This window comes from Cnephaeus nilssonii (genome assembly GCF_951640355.1).
Source record: "Cnephaeus nilssonii genome assembly, chromosome: 6".
NCBI lineage: Eukaryota > Metazoa > Chordata > Mammalia > Chiroptera > Vespertilionidae > Cnephaeus > Cnephaeus nilssonii.
This window is the reverse complement of record NC_137077.1, coordinates 47,705,850-47,725,756: the sequence shown is the minus strand read 5'-3', so window position 1 is coordinate 47,725,756 and position 19,907 is coordinate 47,705,850. Positions and strand designations below refer to the sequence as shown.

Sequence of the window (19,907 nt, the reverse complement as noted above, 5' to 3'; positions counted from 1 at the left end):
ATTTCACTCCCTGGGTCTCACTTTATACATTTGTAAAGGAAGGAAGTTGGACCAAAATTGATTTCCAAGATCTCAGCAAACTCCTCGTTTGATAGTCCGAGTTGAAACTGTTCGCTTGGGGAGGTCACCACCTCTCTGCTCGTTTCCTCACCTGTACAATGGGATCCATTACCAACCATTCCCCAGGTTAGGGGAGGGCTCCATAAGGCAAAGCCAACTCCGGGTGTCGGCGCTCGCTCGGCGAGGCCGCCTTCGTACCCGCGCGCCGGGCCATTCAGCGCAGGCGCACTGGCTCCGCGGCCGCAGGTCCCCGGCTTCCGGTTCCGTCGGACCCGGAGGAACAGACTGAGGCTAATGGCGGCGTCCACGGAACAGAACCTAGGAGGCGCAGAGGAGGCCAAGGTGGAAGAGGAGCCGCGAGTTCTGGAACCCGGAGCCGCCCCGTTCGGAAACTTCCCTCATTATTCCCGCTTCCACTCTCCAGAGCAGCGGCTCCGCCTCCTGCCTCCGGAGCTGCTCCGCCGGCTCTTCCCTCAGGGTCCCGAGAAGAAGCCGATTCTGGGGCTGGACGTGGGGTGTAACTCCGGGGTGAGTGACAGGGGAGGGGTCGGAGTCGGCAGTCCAGCGGTTGGCTGCCTCCATGTCCGCTGGGGTTCTGGCCCGGGTGTGGCATCACACTTTTCCCAAAATGCGCTTAAAGGCATAGACGCTACGTTGATCTACTCCTAGCTGCCTGCCAAGGCCCCACCGCCATCTGTCTTAGGACTCTTGTGGCGGAATTTTTCTCAACTACGTCCGGAATTCTCGCGTCCCCGCCTCCGCGTTCGCCACCTCTAGGCCAAACTCCGGGTGGGAAGGGCCACCGGGTCTGGGCTTCTGGCGCTTGCCTTCTGTCCAGCGTGGGTGGCGTCTTGGCTGGGGAGAGGGGGGACTTCCAGAGACCTCCGTTTGGAAGCTGGGGTTGGGATTTGTTTACTGGAAGAGATAAGCCAGAGGTGACAGAATCGTGCCTGGGTTTAAGATTCGTGTGCCTTGCAGTGTGCAGAACGGAACCTGGACACTGTCAAGTTGGTATTTATTTTAAAAGCACTGGGTTTACAGAGTACAGTGTAGAGGATCGAGGAGCAAAAACACAGCAGCCTCCTGAAGGAAGGCATTGCCACGTTTTCTTACCGAAAAGCAGTCTTAGGTGTATAATGGTTATAGTTAAACCACATGCAAAATAGCGAAATGTCTCTCTGACACCGAACGCTTCAAAAGTTAATGCCCTCACTCCACCTCCAGGAGTGGGAGAGGGTGGGGAGAATTTTATTGGGTTGCTAGTCATCGTCAGAAGAGATTTTGGTGGAAGGTTGAAGGCTATAGAGACACAACTGATAAAGGAGAGGGGGACATTTGGATACAGACTCAAAGCTGGGATGAGCAAATGGGTGTCTGTGTGTCCCCTGCAAATATTTATCCACTAGAATGATATAGGAAGTCACAGGGGGAAAGCAATGGAAAAGAGACTAGGTTTAAGGCTTGGGGTTTCATGAAAGGCATTAGTAAACCACAGGAGATTTTTAAAAGTTGACAGGGGTGTATACACTTGGGGGGACCCAAGCCTGCAGGGGAGGGCAGTTAGGGGTAACCAAGCCTGCAGGGGAGGGCATTTAGGGGCAATCAGGCTGGCAGGGGAGCAGTTAGGGATCAATCAGGCTGGCAGGGGAGTGGTTAGGGGGTGATCAGGCTGGCAGATAGAAGCAGTTAGGGGCAATCAGGAAGGCAGGCAGGTGAGCAATTGGTAGCCAGCAGTCCTGGGTTGGGACCGGGATCGGGCCTAAACAGGCAGTTGGACATCCCTCAAGGGGTCCCAGATTGGAGAGGGTGCAGGCTGGGCTGAGGGACATCCCCCCCCTTCCCCCATGCACGAATTTCATGCACTGGGCCTCTAGTCCTTATAATAAAAGGCTAATATGCAAATTGTCCCCTCAACCAGGAGTTCGACCAGCAGGCAGGCCGGCCAACCGCCCATGTCTCCTCCCCCTGCCCAGGCTGGCCGGACCCCACCCATGCACGAATTCATGCACCAGGCCTCATACGCGCGCGCACGCACGCGCGTGCACGCACGCGCGTGCGCGCACACACACACACACACACACACACACTGAGTGGCCAGATTATTATGCGTTCAGATATCATAATAATCTGGCCACTCACTGTGTATACATATTACAGGCAAGGACATAGTTGCAGTTAAGGAGGGTAGTAGTTCCCAACCCTGGTTGTATGTTTAGGGAGCAAGTCTCTACTGACCTTAAATCCTCCTTTCCCCCTATACAGTGGCAACTGCTATAATTTCTTGGGTATACAGCCTATGTGTATACAAGTATAAACATCTCCCCTCTTTTAGCATTACAAATAATAGACACTAATTTGCACCTTGTTTTTTTTTTCTTTTTTATTGAATTTATTGGGGTAACATTGGTTAATAAAATTATATAGGATTCAGGTGTACAATTCTATAATACATCATCTGTATGTTGTATTGCACCTTGCTTTTCATTTAATAATTTGAAGGTCAATCATATGTCACTCATTCTTTTCAGCAGCTTCATAATATTGTGCAGATGTGCCATAATTTATGGGGTGCTTTGTTTAAATTTTAAAACTCCTAAACCCCATTCTAGATCTACTGAATCTGGATCTCGGGATATTAAGCCCTTGAGTCTGTATTTTATTTTTAAACTTCCAGGGGCTCTAGGACTGGGGAATCGAGGATGGAGAGAATGAAGAAATGTAGTGGAGAAGGGACTGATGTGACAAAATGACTGGTCATACATGGGGCACACCCAAGATCAGATAGGAGCAGGGAGACAGGGAAGAAATAAATAGATGGGGAGGAAATTGAGTAGCATAATATAGAACTTTCCTACTCAAAATGTGTTCCCTGAACTACAGCATCAGCATGACTTAGAAGTTAGGTTATTAGAAATAATCTCGGCCCCAACCCCAATTTGCTAAACCAGTTTTTATTTTAACAAGATCCCTAAATTATGAGTATGCACATTGAAGAGTGAGAAGCCTGGTGTAGAAGAAAGAATCTAATGTAGCCTAACTCTTGCTGTGTGACATTGGACAAGTAAAGTCACTAGCCTCTGAAACATAATTTTTAAAATACAGGGGTATGTGTTTTTTTTTGGTGAACTATACCACACATAGAGAAAAGTGCATAAAACATAAGTCTACACTTATGAATTATTATAAAGCAAACACCTTTATGACTACTTTCCAGAACAAGAATAAAATATTTTCAGTAGCCCACAAGTCCCCCATATGTCTTTTCCTATTCATAACCCCCTCTCTCTACCCAGAGGTAAGAACTAGTCTGACTTTTTATTGTTTCTTTATAGCTTACTACTTTTGTGTCCCTAAACAATGAAGTTTAATTTTATCCATTTTTAAACTTCAAATAAATGGGAGCTTATCATGTATTTTCTTTTATGCCTTTTTCTTTTACTCAGTATTATATATTTGTGAGTCATTCATATTACTGCACTTAGCTAAATTCCTTCATTTTCAACTGCTACTTAGTATTCCATCTTAATGACTACATCACATTTATTTATCCATGTACTATTATAAGACATCTGGTTTGTTTCCAACCATGCTTTCTTCACCTGCACAAAAGGCATAAATATTTCCTCACAGGATTATTGCATAGAGCAAATGAGGTCATGAATAGGAAAAAGCCTTGGGAAAAAAATGTATAAAACAACACATTTATTAGCAATAATGGTTATAGAAGTCAAAGTTAGAGAAAGCGATAGTGACTTGTTTAAGAGTAAAATAAAAAAGTGCTAAGATGGTGAAAATCAACAATCACTGAAGAAGGAGGTCAGCAATGACTTTTGGGAGTGATGGAGGCAGAAGCAGAATAAGTCTCAGAAGGGGTGGTGAAGCATAGGACCGGTAGTGAAATTAAAACTGTAGAGTGAAGGCTGGATGAGGACTTTTTGGGATCCACTTTCCTAATAACAGGTTTGAGAAGCAGGTTTTATAAGATGGTGTTTGCTCTATTCCTCATCTTCCTGGAAAGAACACCAGTGATGCCCCTGGAACCCTTTCCTCCTCCCTGAAGTCTGAGATACCCAAAAGAAAAAAACAAAAAGATCGGGAATTTACCAGCATATTAAGCTCTATTTTTTTCTGCATCTATTATGCTGTAACTTTCAATCATACTATCCAATCTGCCATCAGTCAGGAAAGCATACAGATGATTCATTACAGCCTCTCACCCCTGGAGGGTGCTCAGAGCATGCTTTGTGGAAAACTACAGACAACCTCCTTAGGCTATAGTTTAGGAATCTCACACCCTCTAAAGCCCGAGTAGGTGGCAGTCTCAAGAGATAAGAGGATAAAATTTAAAAAAGAAAGAACTCATGGACAAGTGTGGCAATTGTGGGGGGAGGAGGGGATAGAAGAGGGTATGGAGGGATAAATAGTGATGGGGGAAAATATTAAAAAGATAAGAGTTTAGACATCTGTAATACTGTCAACAATAAAAGAGATAAGTTTATCTTCTATTCACTGGTTGAAAGCTGCAATGACAAAGCTCTTTTGGATTCCTCTAGGATCTAAGTGTGGCTCTGTACAAACACTTCCTTTTCCTACGTGATGGGGAGACCCACTCAGATGCCTCAAGAGAACTCCGTCTCCTCTGCTGCGACATAGATCCAGTCCTGGTGGAGCGAGCTAAAAAAGAATGCCCTTTTCCTGATGCCTTGACTTTTATTACCCTGGACTTCATGAATCAAAGGAGCCGGAAAGTTCTCTTGAGCTCTTTCTTAAGCCAGTTTGGGCGCTCAGTTTTTGACATTGGCTTCTGCATGTCCATAACCATGTGGATTCACCTGAACCATGGGGACCACGGCCTGTGGGAGTTTCTGGCTCACCTCTCCTCCCTCTGCCACTACCTCCTTGTGGAGCCACAGCCCTGGAAATGCTATCGGGCAGCTGCCAGGCGTCTTCGAAAGTTGGGCCTCCATGATTTTGACCACTTCCATTCCCTTGCCATCCGAGGTGATATGGCCAGTCAGATTGTGCAGATCTTGACCCAGGACCATGGCATGGAATTGGTATGCTGCTTTGGCAACACCAGCTGGGACCGAAGCCTTCTGCTCTTCAGGGCAAAACAAACCACAGAGACTCATCCAATTCCTGAATTACTGATAGAAGGAAAAGAAGGGAACAGGTTAAGATCCTTGAGATAGTAAGATGAGAAGGGGAGAAGACCAGGAAAGAGATATTGAAAGGCTTTTATTCTGAGAATTAAGTCCACTCTCCTTAACAGGCCACTTCAAAACCTGGCAGAAGCTTTTGGCAAAATGTCCAAGATGCCATTGAAAAAATCAGTATCTGTTCCCCATTGTTCAGGATGATTCTGAAGGAGAATGCATCTGTGGAGCAGTGAGCTGGGCTGACTGGCTTAGAGAAAATGATCCTGTTTCTGGGATATGGAAGGAGCTGCTTTTGGTGGTTATTTATAAAAACCAGGCTAGCCTTAGAATGTATCAGTTCCCTGGGCCCCTTGATTCAAATCTGGCTTCTTAATGATTTAACTCATCCTTCAGGCAAAACCTCACTGTACAATTTGAAAAAAGAGTCACTGGCCTGGCTAAAAGTAAGCATAAGTAGGAAAAACATCTTATCTTCCAGAGCAGGTCTTAATCTCCAACATGACCAGGCTACAGATACTAGGCAAGATGGATTGGCTGACATTTAAAAGATATTTAAAAGATCTAAATTATGGAGGGGGGGTAGAAGTGAATAAACGGAAGGAAACTTGACTTCGGATGGTGAACATACAATCCTATATAATAAAAGGCTAATATGCAAATTGTCCCCACGGGCGGGAGTTCGACCGACCGGGAGTTAGATGTGCACTAACCACCAGGGGGCGCTGGCAGCAGGTGGCAGTGGAGTCACTGCCGGCCCCGATGGGCCCCAATGAGAGCAGGATTGCAGTGGGATGGTGGAGCAGGTGAGCTGGTGGTGCCAGGTCAAGGCAGGTGCAAAGGGAAGCCCCAGCCGACGGCAGTGGCAGGCAGCTGGGGGAAGGGAGACCCCGAACAGCATCTGGCAGCCGCTAGGGACCCTACCTGTGCACAAATTTCATGCACTGGGCCTCTAGTCTATATATATATATATATATATATATATATATATATATATATATATATATATATAGACTAGAGGCCCGATGCATGAAGATTCGTGCAAGAATGGGCCTTCCTTCCTCTAGCTGCCGGTACCGCCTTCACTCCGGCCGGAGCTGCCTTTTCGCTCCAGCCCAGAGGTGCATTTCTGCCTTCCCATGCTGCCCAGAGGCCTAGAGCAGCTGGGGCAGTCAGCGCCTGAGTATGCAAATTAACCCACCATCTTTGTTGGGTTAATTTGCATACTCCTGATTGGCTGGTGGACGAAGGTACGGTCAATTTGCATCTTACTCTTTTATTAGCGTAGATATATAAAAGAGCCTAAGCAACCAGCCAACTGGCCGGTAGCTGTGATGTGCACTGACCACCGGGGGCAGACGCTCAAAGCAGGAGCAGAAACCACAGGCATGGAAACATGAAACAGACATAAATCTCAAGGGGGAGGGGGGAGGGTGGGAAGAGATTAACCAAGGATCTTGTATGCATACTAGAGGCCCAGTGCACGAAGGTCCCTCAGCCTGGCCTGCAGAGATCGGGCCAGAACCAGCTCTCCGACATCCCCCAAGGGGTTCCAGATTGTGAGAGGGCGTAGGCCAGGCTGAGGGACCCCTACCCGTGCATGGCACCAGGCCTCTAGTACAATATATAGATGATGTATTATAGAATTGTACACCTGAAACCTATATAATTTTTATTAATGTCATCCAATAAATTAATAATAAATAAAGATATAAATAAAAGATTTAAATTATGAACCCAAAATCCAACTGGTATAAATGAAATGAGGTTGTAGCCCTAACTGGTTTGGCTCAGTGGATAGAGTGTCAGCCTGTGGACTGAAAGGTCCCAGGTTCGATTCCAGTCATGGGCATGTACCTTGGTTGCAGGCACATCCCCAGTAGGAGGTGTGCAAGAGGCAGCTGATCGATGTTTCTAACTCCCTATCCCTCTCCCTTCCTCTCTGTAAAAAATCAATAAAAAATATATTTTTTTAAAAATGAAATGAGGTTGTATATAATATAAAAAATAAAGGTGACAAGTACAGTTGGGAATACCCTGTGAATCTGTGGTAGATAAGAAACTTCTGCTTTTACCCACTCTATCCAGGAAGATTTCAGCTCAAGAAGAAACCTCATCTAAGCTCAGAACAGAAAACAAGCCAGTGAATAAGTTAATTCAGGACTTTTTTGTCAGCATCCACTGCCAAAGCACACCAATATGGAGGTGGGTATATATGCAGAGAAGCATGTGTAAAATGCAGTCTACAATTGGATGACTACACCGCAAGTGCTGTGGGATAGTGTTGCTGATGTTTTTTACATTTTGATTTTTAAAACACCCATCAGTTGAATCCAAGGGAAAGTGGAAGATGTAAAAAGATTTGTTTGGTGAAGAGAAAATAGAAAAACAAAACATACCTAGCTAAGAAGGGAGATTGCGTTGATGAGCTTCAAAATTTCTAAGATATTGTTATTTTCTGAATTTAAGTTAAAGAAGAGCAGGGAACAAGAGGGTCTGAACCACCAGTTTGACATTGGACCTATTGACTGAGAAGTTAGGTGAAAGCTCCTGCTAAGGAAGCAGAGGCCACTGCTGTCCCTACACAAGAGGGTGGAACTAAAACCATTTAGAAAAAACAATTTTCTATTTTCAGCTAATTGTGTTGGTTTGTGCCATTTCCAATCTCAGATTCCAGTACTATTTTTCAATCTTTTTATATTGCTGCTCCTAGTCACTTTTATCCTAGTGACTTCAGACTTTTACCCTTCTACAGGCGTCTGACTCTATCCCTGCTCCATTAATCTAAGCAAATAGCTTAACCACCAACTAATGTCATTCTTGTTTGTTGTGTCAGGAAGTCTTTTCTTAACCTTAGTCTTGAACTTCTTCATCTTGCCTCCTTTCCACTTCTAAACTTACCCAGTAATTACCAAATAATCTCTGCCTAAATTCTTGATCCCAACCTGTACTACTTCTCCCAAATTATGCTTTGTAGAGGATCCCTTTGGTGTTTCCTTGGCCGTATTGACTCCTTCCTGTCCACCTACCAACATGTTCAATTCTCTCTCATCTTCAAAACCACCAATTTTTCCTGTGTCTTATATCCTCCCCAAACTTATGCAAGCTTTCCTTCAATATCATCACCCACCCAAATGTGAGCAAATTCTTTGAAACAACAGACCCTACAGCCTCTCCTCCCTCACTTCCCATCTATATCTATATATATATATATATACATATATAAAGAGGTAATATGCAAATTAGCTGGGACACCGTAATGTCATGACCACTCAGGAGGAGACTGCGTGTGCAGGTAGGTGGGGGGAGGGGACTGCATGCACAGTGAGGCAAGCCATGGATGGTGCAGGCCCGCAGAGAACGGCCTGCCAGCCGTACGCGCTGGTAGTCCCGCCTCTGCGTGTGAGCTGCAGAAGAAACACCTTTTCTGACTGCTCATTGGCTAAGCTCCCTGTACGCCATTCTCAGTATTCTTGGTAACTTGGGTAATAAGAATCCAAGAAGGTGATCTAGGGTTTGTCCACTTCACTCCTGGAGGAAAAAAACAGGTCCGTTGCTGGAGGAGCTAAGTAATGTCATATCCTGCCCTAGCCGGTTTGGCTCAGTGGATAGAGCCTCGGCCTGCTGACCGCAGGGTCCAGGTTCGATTCTGGTCAAGGGCATGTACCTAAGTTGCAGGGTCCTTCCTGACCGGGGCCCAGATCAGGGCTCATGCAGGAGGCAACCAATCGAAGTGTCCCTCTCGCATTAATGTCCCTCTCTCTTCCACGCTCTCTAAAAATCAATGGAAAAATATCCTCAGGGGAGGATAAAAAAAAAGAAATGTCATATCCTATGAAAGAGACATCTTAAAAATGCCTAAAGAAAGTTGTCATTTTTTTGTGGTGAAGGGACTGGAGTCCGTGTTGATGAAGACACCTTGGCAACTGCGGCGGCCAGCAGTGACAGCAGCAGCTGGGTGATGGGGTGGCGCCTTCCCCTGATCAGCCTTGTCGCCTCCTGCAGAGGGAGACCAGACTGCAGCTTAGGACATCCCCTGAGGGCTCCCGGATTGGAGAGGGTGCAGGTCGGGCTGAGGGACCCCAGTGCATCAATAACCACCTGAATACCAAATCTGTAGCCTCTTTTCAGTCTTCCTCCTGGTCAGTGACACCAGTGAACAATATTGAGCCCTTCTTCTTGAACCTCTTGCACTCCCTTGGTTTCTCCACCATACTTTCCTTCCTTTATTCTCTTCTCTCTCTTAGTTTTTCACTACCCCTTAAGCATTTGGTTCAACTTTTAATTTTGCACTTTGGTGATTCCAGGATTCATCTTCAAAAACATAGTGATTAAGGTCTGGAATGCTTTGTTTTGCTTTTTGCATTTTTTAAGTTGTGGTACGATATACGTATTTACCATTTTAACTATTTTTAAGTGCACAATTCCATGGCATTAAATACATTCACAATGAGGAATCTCTTTTAACAAACATCCCAGATTATTCTGATGTAAGCAGAGACCAACTGAGGGTTCTATCCTGTCGTCATCTACATATTTTTCCTGCATGAGTTCCTCCACTCCCATTCCTTTAACAACTACCTATCCTATCTAATAAAGAGAGAATATGCAAATTGACTGTCATGCCATAACAAGATGGCTGCACCCACAGCTGAGGCAGGGATTCCGTAAAACAAGATGGTTGCACCCACAGCAGAGGCGGGGATCCTGTAACACAAGATGGCTGCGCCCACAGCGGAGGCTGAGTTCCTGCAACGAGCCTTAACGAGCAATCAGCAGGGACCTGAGGCTGCATGGCGCTGGGCCAGGGCAGGGGACCTGAGACTGTGACCCCCGCCTGGTGGGGCTTGACAGGGGACCTCAGGCCCCGACCCCGCCCAGCAGAGCCTGACAGGGGGCCTCAGGCCCCACCCCCCACCCAGCGGAGCTTGACAGGGGACCTCAGGCTGCGCCCCTGCCCTGGCGCCAGGCTGGGGGACCTCAGGTCACGCCCCCCACCACACAGGGCTTGACGGGGGACCTCAGGCTGCATCCCCTGCCCAGTGGAGCTTGACAGGGGACCTCAGGCCGCGCCCATGCCCTGGTGCTGGGCCATGGGACCTGAGACCATGCCCCCCGCCTGACAGGGCTTCACAGGGAACCTCAGGCCATGCCTCCTGCCCAGCGGGGCTTGACGGGGGACCTCAGGCTGCGCCCCTGCCCTGGCGCCAGGCTGGGGGACCTCAGGTCACGCCCCCCACCACACAGGGCTTGACGGGGGACCTCAGGCTGCATCCCCTGCCCAGTGGAGCTTGACAGGGGACCTCAGGCCGTGCCCATGCCCTGGTGCTGGGCCATGGGACCTGAGACCATGCCCCCCGCCCGACAGGGCTTCACATGGAACCTCAGGCCATGCCTACTGCCCAGCGGGGCTTGACGGGGGACCTCAGGCTGCACCCCCCACCCCAGTGCCAGGCTGGGGGACCTGAGGCCATGCCCCTTGCCATGCGGGGCTTGACGGGGACCTTACGGAGTGCCCCCTGCCCAGGCCAGGGGACCTCAGGCTGCACCCCCCACCCTGGCACCGGGCCAGATGACCTGAGGCCACGCCCCCTACCCAGCGGGGCTTGACATGGGTGGGGCCGGCCCGGTCTGGGTCTCGCATGATTTCGAGGTGCACGTGGGTGAGCAGGGACTTGACTCTGGTTCCCATGGTGTGCCCCAGACTCTGACAGGAGGAAGATTTTCATATATATTTTACTAATTTTATTTCATCTCTGACACTTCTATTATAGAGAAAGGGCAAATAGCAATATTAAAATATTTCCTCTAATTAATTCCCTTTTAATGTGCACAAATTTCGTGCACCAGGTCACTATTATAGTAATAACCTCCAAATATATTGGTAGCCCCACCTCCACAGTTCCAGATGAAGGTTTTTCCTGTTATATAGTCATATCCCCCAGATATTTCTTAGACATCGCAAATTCAACATATGCCAAATACAAACTCATTACCCTCATTCTAAACCTAATCCTATCTCAATGGTGACATCCTCCATTGCTCAAGCTACAAACTTCAGTTGACTCTCCTCACTTAATATTCCCTACATTGAAAGAGTCACAAAGTGCAACAAATTCTACCAATAACATGTAAGTCCCATTTATTCCATCCATGTGGTTGGCACCAACCTGGGTTTCTGTCATATACCCTCCAATCCAGCCCCTGTCCTGCTGCCAGTGTTCTTTCTCTTTAAAAACCTTCAGTGACCTACTCTTGTCCTTTATCCAGTGCCTAAACTTACACTGTTTAATACAGTAAGTGCTTGTTATTTAAGTTAATTAAAATGAAATAAATTTAAAATTCAGCTCCTCAATCATACTAGCCACATTTCAAGTGTTCAATAGCCATATGTGACAAGTGATTACCCTATTAGACAGCAGAAATTTTCATTGTTGCTGAAAGTTGTGGGGGTTTTTAATATGTTTTTATTGATTTTTTTTTTTTATTTTTAGAGAGAGAGAGAGAAGAAGGGAGAGGGATGGAGAGAAGCATCAGTGAGAGAGAAACATTGATTAGCTGCCTCCTGCATGCTCCCTACTTGGGATTGAGCCCACAACCTGGATATGTGCCTTGACTGGGAATTGAACCCATAACCTCTTGGTTAAGGGGTCGACACTCAATCACTGAGCCACACCGGCTGGGCTATTGCAGAAAGTTTTGTTGGACAGTGCTAGTATTCAAGGCCTTAATTATTGATGTTTTGGGAGATCAAGACTAAATATAAAAATCTGGAAGTCATGCATATAGAGTGATTAAGATTTGATGAGTAGTAAATTACTAAAATAAGTGGATATGTTAGGAAGGGACTATGTCCTAGGGCTGAGGGCTGAAATAGGAAGAACTAAAAGAGGTCTCGTTAGAAATAAGAAAAATGCTAATAATAGAATACCATATGCTAGACAACTTGTAATCCTTGAAATAACCCTATGAGGTAGGTAATATTATCCTCATTTTATAGAGAGGGAACCTGAAACACAAAGGGTAAGTGACTTTCCTAAGGTCACACTAGGTGTGTAGAAGAGTTGGGCTTTGAACATTGGTTATATTGTTGCAGAATCTGGGCCTTGGCTGCTAGGCCTTGAGATGTCGCAGAAATCAAGATTGAGAAGAGACTCTGAGGAGCCAGTGTAAAAGAGCATGGGCTTTGGAGTTACTCTGCTTCTTCAAGTTATGTGTTCAGACCTGGGAATGAGGCCCAGCCAGGCCTAGCCAGTGTGGTTCAGAGGTTGAGTGTTGACCTATGAACCAGGAGGTCACGGTTCCATTCCCAATCAGGGCACATACCCAGCTTGCAGGCTCCATCCCTACTAGGGGGTGGGCAGGAGGCAGCTGATCAATGTTTCTGTCTCCCTCTCCCTTCCTCTCTCTCAAATCAACAAAAACATATTTTTTTTAAAAAAAGAGAATATACACCTAGATAATAAAGTAAATCCGAAAGTGAAAAATCAAAGAATAGCAGAAAAGCATATTTAGTCCTATCAAAACATCAGCCAAAAAGTTAAAACAATGCATTGCTGGGAGTGGGAAATGAAGCAAATAATTGCTTCTATATTATTTGATTTTTAAAAAATGCATTTGTATTGATTTTATTTTTTAAAAATGGTTAATATATTTTTATTGATTTCAGAAAGGAAGGGAGAGGGAGAGAGAGATAGAAACATCAGTGATGAGAGAAAATCATTGATTGGCTGCCTCCTGCACACCCCACACTGGGGATCGAGCCTGCAACCCGAGCACGTGCCCTGACCAGGAATCGAACTATGACCTCTTGCTTCATAGGTCAACACTCAACCACTGAGCCACACTGGCCTGGCATTATTTGATTTTTTTAACCAAATGCACACAATGCTTTTTTAAAAATAACATTTAAAATAAATTTTAAAAATAAAATTAAGCAGTGTCTTTCTAAAATAACTCTCATCCCCCATTACCCCACCTACCTATCTGTCTAACTTTTACTTCACAGAATATCCAAAATTATTGAAAGTTTTAAATAATTGTGTTTATTCCTTATATTACATATGTCTTTCACCCCTTCAAAATCTGGTTTTGCTAGTAAATAGTGACATGTGGCTAAAGTCAGTGTAATGTCTCAGTCCTGAACCAGCTTGACATCAGCAATATCAGGGAACCATTTGGTCTTTTTCTGGAAACCTCTTGGGCTCTAGTGACAGCACTCGGCCAGTTTTCTTCCTCCTCCTTTGGGGACCCCTCTCCAATATTACTGGTCCTTGGGGTTCTGTTCCAGTCCCTCTTCTCTCCTTGCATAATTTCCTCCATCCCATGGTTTCAGTTACCACCTGTGTTTTGATGACTCAGAAATCTCTTATCTGTCTGTAGTCCAGATCTCTCTCCTGAGCTTCAGAATTATTTATCCAACAGCATTATACATCAGTGCTTCCCAGGCCTTTCCACATCCTAGCAACCCAGCATCACTGAGACCGCTCTCTGTCAGGAAGCTCATGCTGCCTTCAGAGTTGAGAAGATCAATATGCAACACATCTGTAACCTCTTCTTGAGGCATTACAGTTGGGAAGCTCTGACCTGTTGGATAGACATTTCCACTTGCATGTCCCCCAGGTGTTTCAATATCAGCATGTTTGAAAGTGAGCATATCATCTCCCAAACCTGCTCTTCCTCTGGTGGTGGGTGTGTTTTTTTAAGAGTTTAGATTTACAATCAGTGAACACACAAATAAGTGGAACAGCAGATTGATGTTTCTCTCTCCCCCACCTCCCTGCCTCTCCCCCTTCCTCTCTCTCTCTCTAAAATCAATCAATAAAAAAAGAGTTTATCATTTATTATAATCTTATTTCTTGATGAAACTTCCTGTGTCTTCTATTTCAGTGAGTGGCCTACCATCTGCAAGTTACCCAGTGTCGGCTTAGTTCTCTGTTTCCCTCCACTTCCCATCCCAAGACTTGGTGATTCTACGTTTATTATGTATTTTTAGCAATTTCTATTTATTATGCTTTGAAAGAGGAATGGGTGTCAATTCAACAATAAAAACTGACCAATATTCTGGAGGAGTCAGAAAGTCATAGAAAAGTCAAAATGATGAGTTGTAAACAGGGCACCACAAACTTAAAGAGTAAGCCTATTTTAAGTAGGGATAGAATGAAAATATGTTTTAGCCAATTTTAATTTATGAAATAAAGTCCCTTTAACATTAGAAGGTGGTTCAAATAATCTAAAAATCCATGAAGGAATCGTGTGAACTATGAGAATAATAAATGTCAAGTTTTTGAGAGAAAGATACCTTTAGGAATTTTTTACAATGTTTTATTCCAGCAGGAATTAGCTTTTTTCCATCTTGATGAAGTGCCTCCAACCTCTCTCTGGGTTTCTCCTGTAACAGGAACTCTGGGTCTTTTTTCCAGTTTCCAGTTACGTTCCTCATTTCCACCTGAGGCCTCATCATAATTGGCCTTTATGTCCAAATATTTCTATCAACATCCTGTTCAGAATGACTTGTGTATTCTTAAAGATTAAGGCTTTCTCTACAGCTCTCCTATTTTCTTTCTGAGCTCTCACCAGAACCACCCTTAATGGTATATTCATGGCAATGTAGATTTTTTTTTCTAGCATAAAGTTCAAAAATTTTCCAGCTTCTAACCATTACCCAGTTGCAAGGTCACTCCCACATTTTTAGACATTTGTCTACTTCTTGATACCAATTTCTGTTTTAGTCCTTTCAGCCTGCTATAACAGTACCTGTACTAGGTGGCTTATAAATATTTCTCACAGTTCTGAAGGCTGAGAAGGCCAAGAGCAAGGCACCAGCATGGCTGCATTCTAGTGCGAGCCCTCTTCCTGGTTCGCAGCCAGCATGTCCTTGCCGTGTCCTCACATGGGAAAGAGCTGCTTATTTCTTGAAGTCATCTTTTGTTGATCACCACTATCACTTTCCTAGTCCAGAGCATATTTCTCATTTTCCCCCTCAATTACCATGAAAACATTCTGTCTGATCTCCCTGACTTCAATCTTACTCTCTCTGTTCTCTGCACTGCAACCATGGTGATTTTTCTAAAATGGTATTCTGGTTATCCCACCCTCCTGCTTAAAACAATTCAAAGGCTCTCCCTTCACTCTTAGGATGAAGTATGATCTTCCACTGCTTACCTTTTCAATTTCTTAATTTATCATACCTCACATGTTGTCTAGTGCATAGTACCTAGCATATAGTAAGTACTCAATAAGGATTTTTGATTGATTAAAATGAGGGAAAAGGCGTTTAAGGACCTAAGCAGATCCATCATATCTGTACCAAGTAAGTTTCAAAGCACATACTGGCAATGCTGTCAGAACCCAAGGAACTTAATTGTCCCATGTAGAGTTAAATAGCAATAGCAAAGATCTATTTCTATTCAGTAAATGACCAAACGTTAACCAATACCAGCTCCTTCCTTCCTCTTATTGAGCAGGAAAGACATCAAGAACACACTTAGAGCCCTAGTCAGTTTGGCTCAGTGGATAGAGCATCAGCCTGTGGACTGAAGGGTCCTGGGTTCAATTCCTGTCAAGGGCATATGCTCGGGTTATGGGTTTGATCCCCAGTAGGGGGTGGGCAGGAGGTAGCTGAACAATGATTCTCTCTTATCATTGATGTTTCTATCTCTCCCTCTCCCTTCCTCTCTTAAATCAATAAAAATATTTTTTTTAAAAAAAGAACACACTTAGAGTCAATCCAGCCTGGAGAATAACATAGTTTTTGTTTTGTTTTGTTTTATTTTATTTATATCCTCACCCAAGGATATTTTTCCATTGATTTTTTTAGAGAGTGGAAGAGAGAGGGAAAGACAGAGAGAAACATGGGTGTGAAAGAAACACATCATTGATTGCCTCCTGCACGAGCCTTAGATCAGGGCTCAGGTCGGGAAGGAGCTTGCAAGCAAGGTATGTGCCCTTGACCAGAATGGAACCTGGGACCCTTCGGTCTGCAGGCTGATGTTCTATCCATTGAGCCAAACCGGCTAGAGCTAACAGATTATTTAAATGTTTTGAGAGGCCAGTTACCACCTGACCATCTCAAGAATTCTAAGATGGGTGAGTTATAACCAATGTAACACAGTGGCCAAATAGTTCCAGTGCCAAACTGAGGAAAGGAGATGCTCCAACACTGAGTGAATGACCACCTAGTATTGAAGCAAAAGACCCCAAAATACTGAGGTGAGCAGTGAAGGGGGTGGGTTTCTGAGATGCCATCTACCAGTCAGTCATCAGCACTGTATGCACAAACCACACCACCAAACTGATGTGCTTCCAACAGCTTGCAGCCTATGAAGCCTAGCTTGTTTTGTAACAGACAACTCAAAGAACAATATCCTATATAATAAAAGGCTAATATGCAAATCATCCAAACGACAGAACGACTGGTTGCTATGATGCGCACTGACCACCAGGGGGCAGACGCTCAACGCAGGAGCTAACCCCTGGTGGTCAGTACACTCCAACGGGAAGCACCGCTCAGTCAGAAGCTGGGCACACGGCTGGTGAGCGCAGCAGTGGTGGTGGGAGCCTCTCCCACCTCCGTGGCAGCACTAAGGATATCCAACTGTCAGACATCCCCCGAGGGATCCCAGACTGCAAGAGGGTGCAGGCTAGGCTGAGGGACACGCCCCCCCAAGTGCACAAATTTCATGCACCAGGCCTCTAGTCTATATAATAAAGAGGTAATATGCTAATTGGTCCTATCGGTGTCATAGTCACAACCAGGCTGCACTTGCACAGGAGCTGGTGGGCGGGGACTTGTGCCACCGGGACATGAAGCTGCCACAGGGGGCGGTCCCCCTGGTGGAGGGGGGCATCAGGACGGGGGCAGGGCCTCGGCGGAGAGCTCTCAGCACTCCTGCACTGGGGTCTGAAGGCACAGAGAGGAAGGGAGAGCACATAGGCAGTTAGGGGGATCAGGCCAGGAGGGGAGAGCAGTTAGGGGGATCAGGCCGGCAGGGGAGAGCAGTTAGGGCCATCAGGCCATCAGGGGAGCAGTTAGGGACATCAGGCAGGCAGATGAGCGCTTAGGAGCCAGTGGTTCTGGATTGTGAGAGGGATCCCAGATTGGAGAAGGTGCAGGCCAGGCTGAGGGATTCTCCCCCCCCCCACCCATGCATGAATTTCGTGCACTGGGCCACTAGTATGGTATATAATAGTTCAAAACTAACTTTGGAACTTATGTATATTTTTAAATAATTTAAGTGAATAATACCATTGAGAATGAAAGTGTTTTAAGCCTCATCAAATACAGAAAACTATGGAGTAATGTTAGATATCATACTTTCACCTCCTGTCAATGAGGATGAAGGTTTCTGAAGCATAGAGAATCCACCAAAATCTGAATGCTTAAACTTTCAAGTGTGCAAGAGCCTTTCAAGTAAGGCAGGTACTTACTTGCTCTGACAAGTGTAGATGTTCTGGCTGTGTTTATTAAACAATGGTAAACATCTGAATGAAAAGTAAAACATCATTTAGTTGGTCTGTTTGCTTTCCAAAATTTAGTTATTTGGAAACATCCAAAAATATTTAGAAATACCTGACAGACAAGGTTTATCTACCCCATGGCTTTGGAATGCAAAAAATAAATGGAGTTTTATGGAATATTTAAGCCTTTTGAGGAAAGAATCATGTCTAATTTTTGTGGTAAACCAAGGACTCTCCCACAGATCCCTATTCAATAAATGCTGGATGATTGAATAAATAAGAATTAATTAATGCTTCTGGATTCCCAAGGTGCTGCTATCTATCATCAAGAAATAAGGTGAGCCCAGGTTGCTGGCTCTATCCCTGGGAGGGGCATGCAAGAGGCAACCAATCGATGTTTCTCTTTCACATTGATTTTCTCTCTTCTCTCTTCCTCACTCTCTAAAAAAAAAAAAAAAAAAATCAATAAAAACATACTTTAAAAAAATTTTTTAAAAGAGGTGAGAGAAATGAAAACATGCTCATAAAAATATTTGGAAAAGAATGTTTTAGCAGCCTTATTCATAATAGGCCCAAACTGGAAATACCCAAATATCCATCAGCTGGAGAATGAATAAAGAAATTGTGTTGTAATTCATACAGTAGACTATTACTCAGCAATAAAAAGGAATACACTACACAGAGATGGATCAAGAAAACATTACTATCCTATCTAATAAAAGAGTAATATGCAAATTAACTATCACTCCACTACACCCATAAGCCATGCCCACCAGACAATCAGGAGCGAGTATGCAAATTAACCCAACCAAGATGGCTGCAGCCACAGAGCAAGCAGGAGGCTTGGGTTTCCCTGGCAATGGAGGAAGCCAAGCTTTCTGCCTGCCCTGGCCAGCCCAGGCCTCCACTCAAGGCTACAAAGTTTCAATTATAGAAGATAAATAAATCCCAACAAAAATGGCAGCAGCCACGGAGCTGGAGAGAGCAGGAGGCTTGAGTTGCCCCCGGCGATGGAGGAAGCCAAGCTTTCTGCACACCCTGGCCTGCCTTGGCCTCCGCTTAAGGCTACAAACTTTCAATTATAGAAGATAAATAAATCCCAGATCCCAGGGCCTCCGCTTGGGTCGCCAAGGGGTGTGGCCGGCCTGCAAACCACCACAGGCCCCTCGCCCAGGCCGCCCCAAGGTAACCCCCACCCTGATCCAGGACACCCTTCAGGGCAAACCAGTTGGCCCCCACCCGTGCACCAGGCCTCTATTCTATCTAATAAAAGAGTAATATGCAAATTGACCATCGCTCCAACACAGAAGATGGCTGCCCCCATGTGGACACAAGATGGCCAGCAGGGGAGGGACCAGGCCTGCAAGGAAGGGCAGTTGTGGGTGATCAGGCCAGCAGGGGAGGCAGTTGGGAGGGACCAGGCCTGTAGAGGAGGGAAGTTGGGGGTGACTGGGCCTGCAGGGAAGAGCAGTTGTGGGGGACACAGGCCTACAGGGGAGACCTGTTGGGAGGGACCAGGCCTGCAGGGGAGGCCAGTTGGGGGGGACCAGGCCTGCAGGGGAGGGCAGTTAAGGGTGACCAGGCCTTCAGGGAAGGGCAGTTAGGGGTGACCAGACCTGCAGAGGAGGGCAGTTAGGGGCAATCAGGCTGGCAGGGGAGCAGTTAGGTATCAATCAGGCTGGCAGGGGGTGGTTAGGGGGTGATCAGGCTGGCAGGCAGAAGCGGTTAGGGGCAATCAGGAAGGCAGGCAGGCGAGCAGTTGGGAGCCAGCAGTCCTGGATTGTGAAAGGGATCCTACTGGTAGGATCGGGCCTAAACAGGCAGTCGGACATCCCTTGAGGATGGCCATCTTGTGTCCACATGGGGGCAGCCATCTTCTGTGTTGGAGCGATGGTCAATTTGCATATCCCCCCGTGCACGAATTTTGTGCACCAGGCCTCTAGTGCTAAATAATATAGTTGCAGTTCTGGCTGGTGTGATTCAGTTGCTTGAGCATCATACCATGCACCAAAAGGTCACCAGTTTGATTCCCAGTCAGGGCACATACCCAGGTTGCAGGTTAGCACATACAGGAGACAACTGATCGATGTTTCTCTATCACATCAATGTTTCTCTCTCCCGCTCTCTTTTTCTCTTTCCCCTTTTCCCTTCCTCTCTCTCTGAAATCAATAAAAACATATTTTAAAAAGTACATAATACCCTGTTCCGCCACCACTGCTGCCGGACCCGAGT

The 19,907-nt window shown here is 45.7% G+C and overlaps 1 protein-coding gene across 2 annotated transcripts; it reads left to right on the top strand.

The window, feature by feature from the left end:
* The first annotated feature begins 203 nt into the window (after positions 1-203).
* On the top strand, positions 204-9,482 carry BCDIN3D (BCDIN3 domain containing RNA methyltransferase). Of its 2 annotated transcripts, XR_013813683.1 has the most exons (3): positions 219-588; positions 4,614-7,421; positions 9,107-9,482. XR_013813683.1 is itself a non-coding variant. In XM_079774465.1 (2 exons), the coding sequence occupies exons 1-2, from the start codon at positions 355-357 to the stop codon at positions 5,250-5,252; spliced, it is 873 nt and encodes a 290-aa protein (XP_079630591.1). In that variant the 5' UTR covers positions 204-354; the 3' UTR covers positions 5,253-8,391. The 2 variants fall into 2 exon arrangements, 1 of the variants encoding a protein (XP_079630591.1); XM_079774465.1 differs by lacking the exon at positions 9,107-9,482 and having other exon boundaries at positions 204-588; positions 4,614-8,391.
* The last annotated feature ends 10,425 nt before the right edge of the window (positions 9,483-19,907 follow it).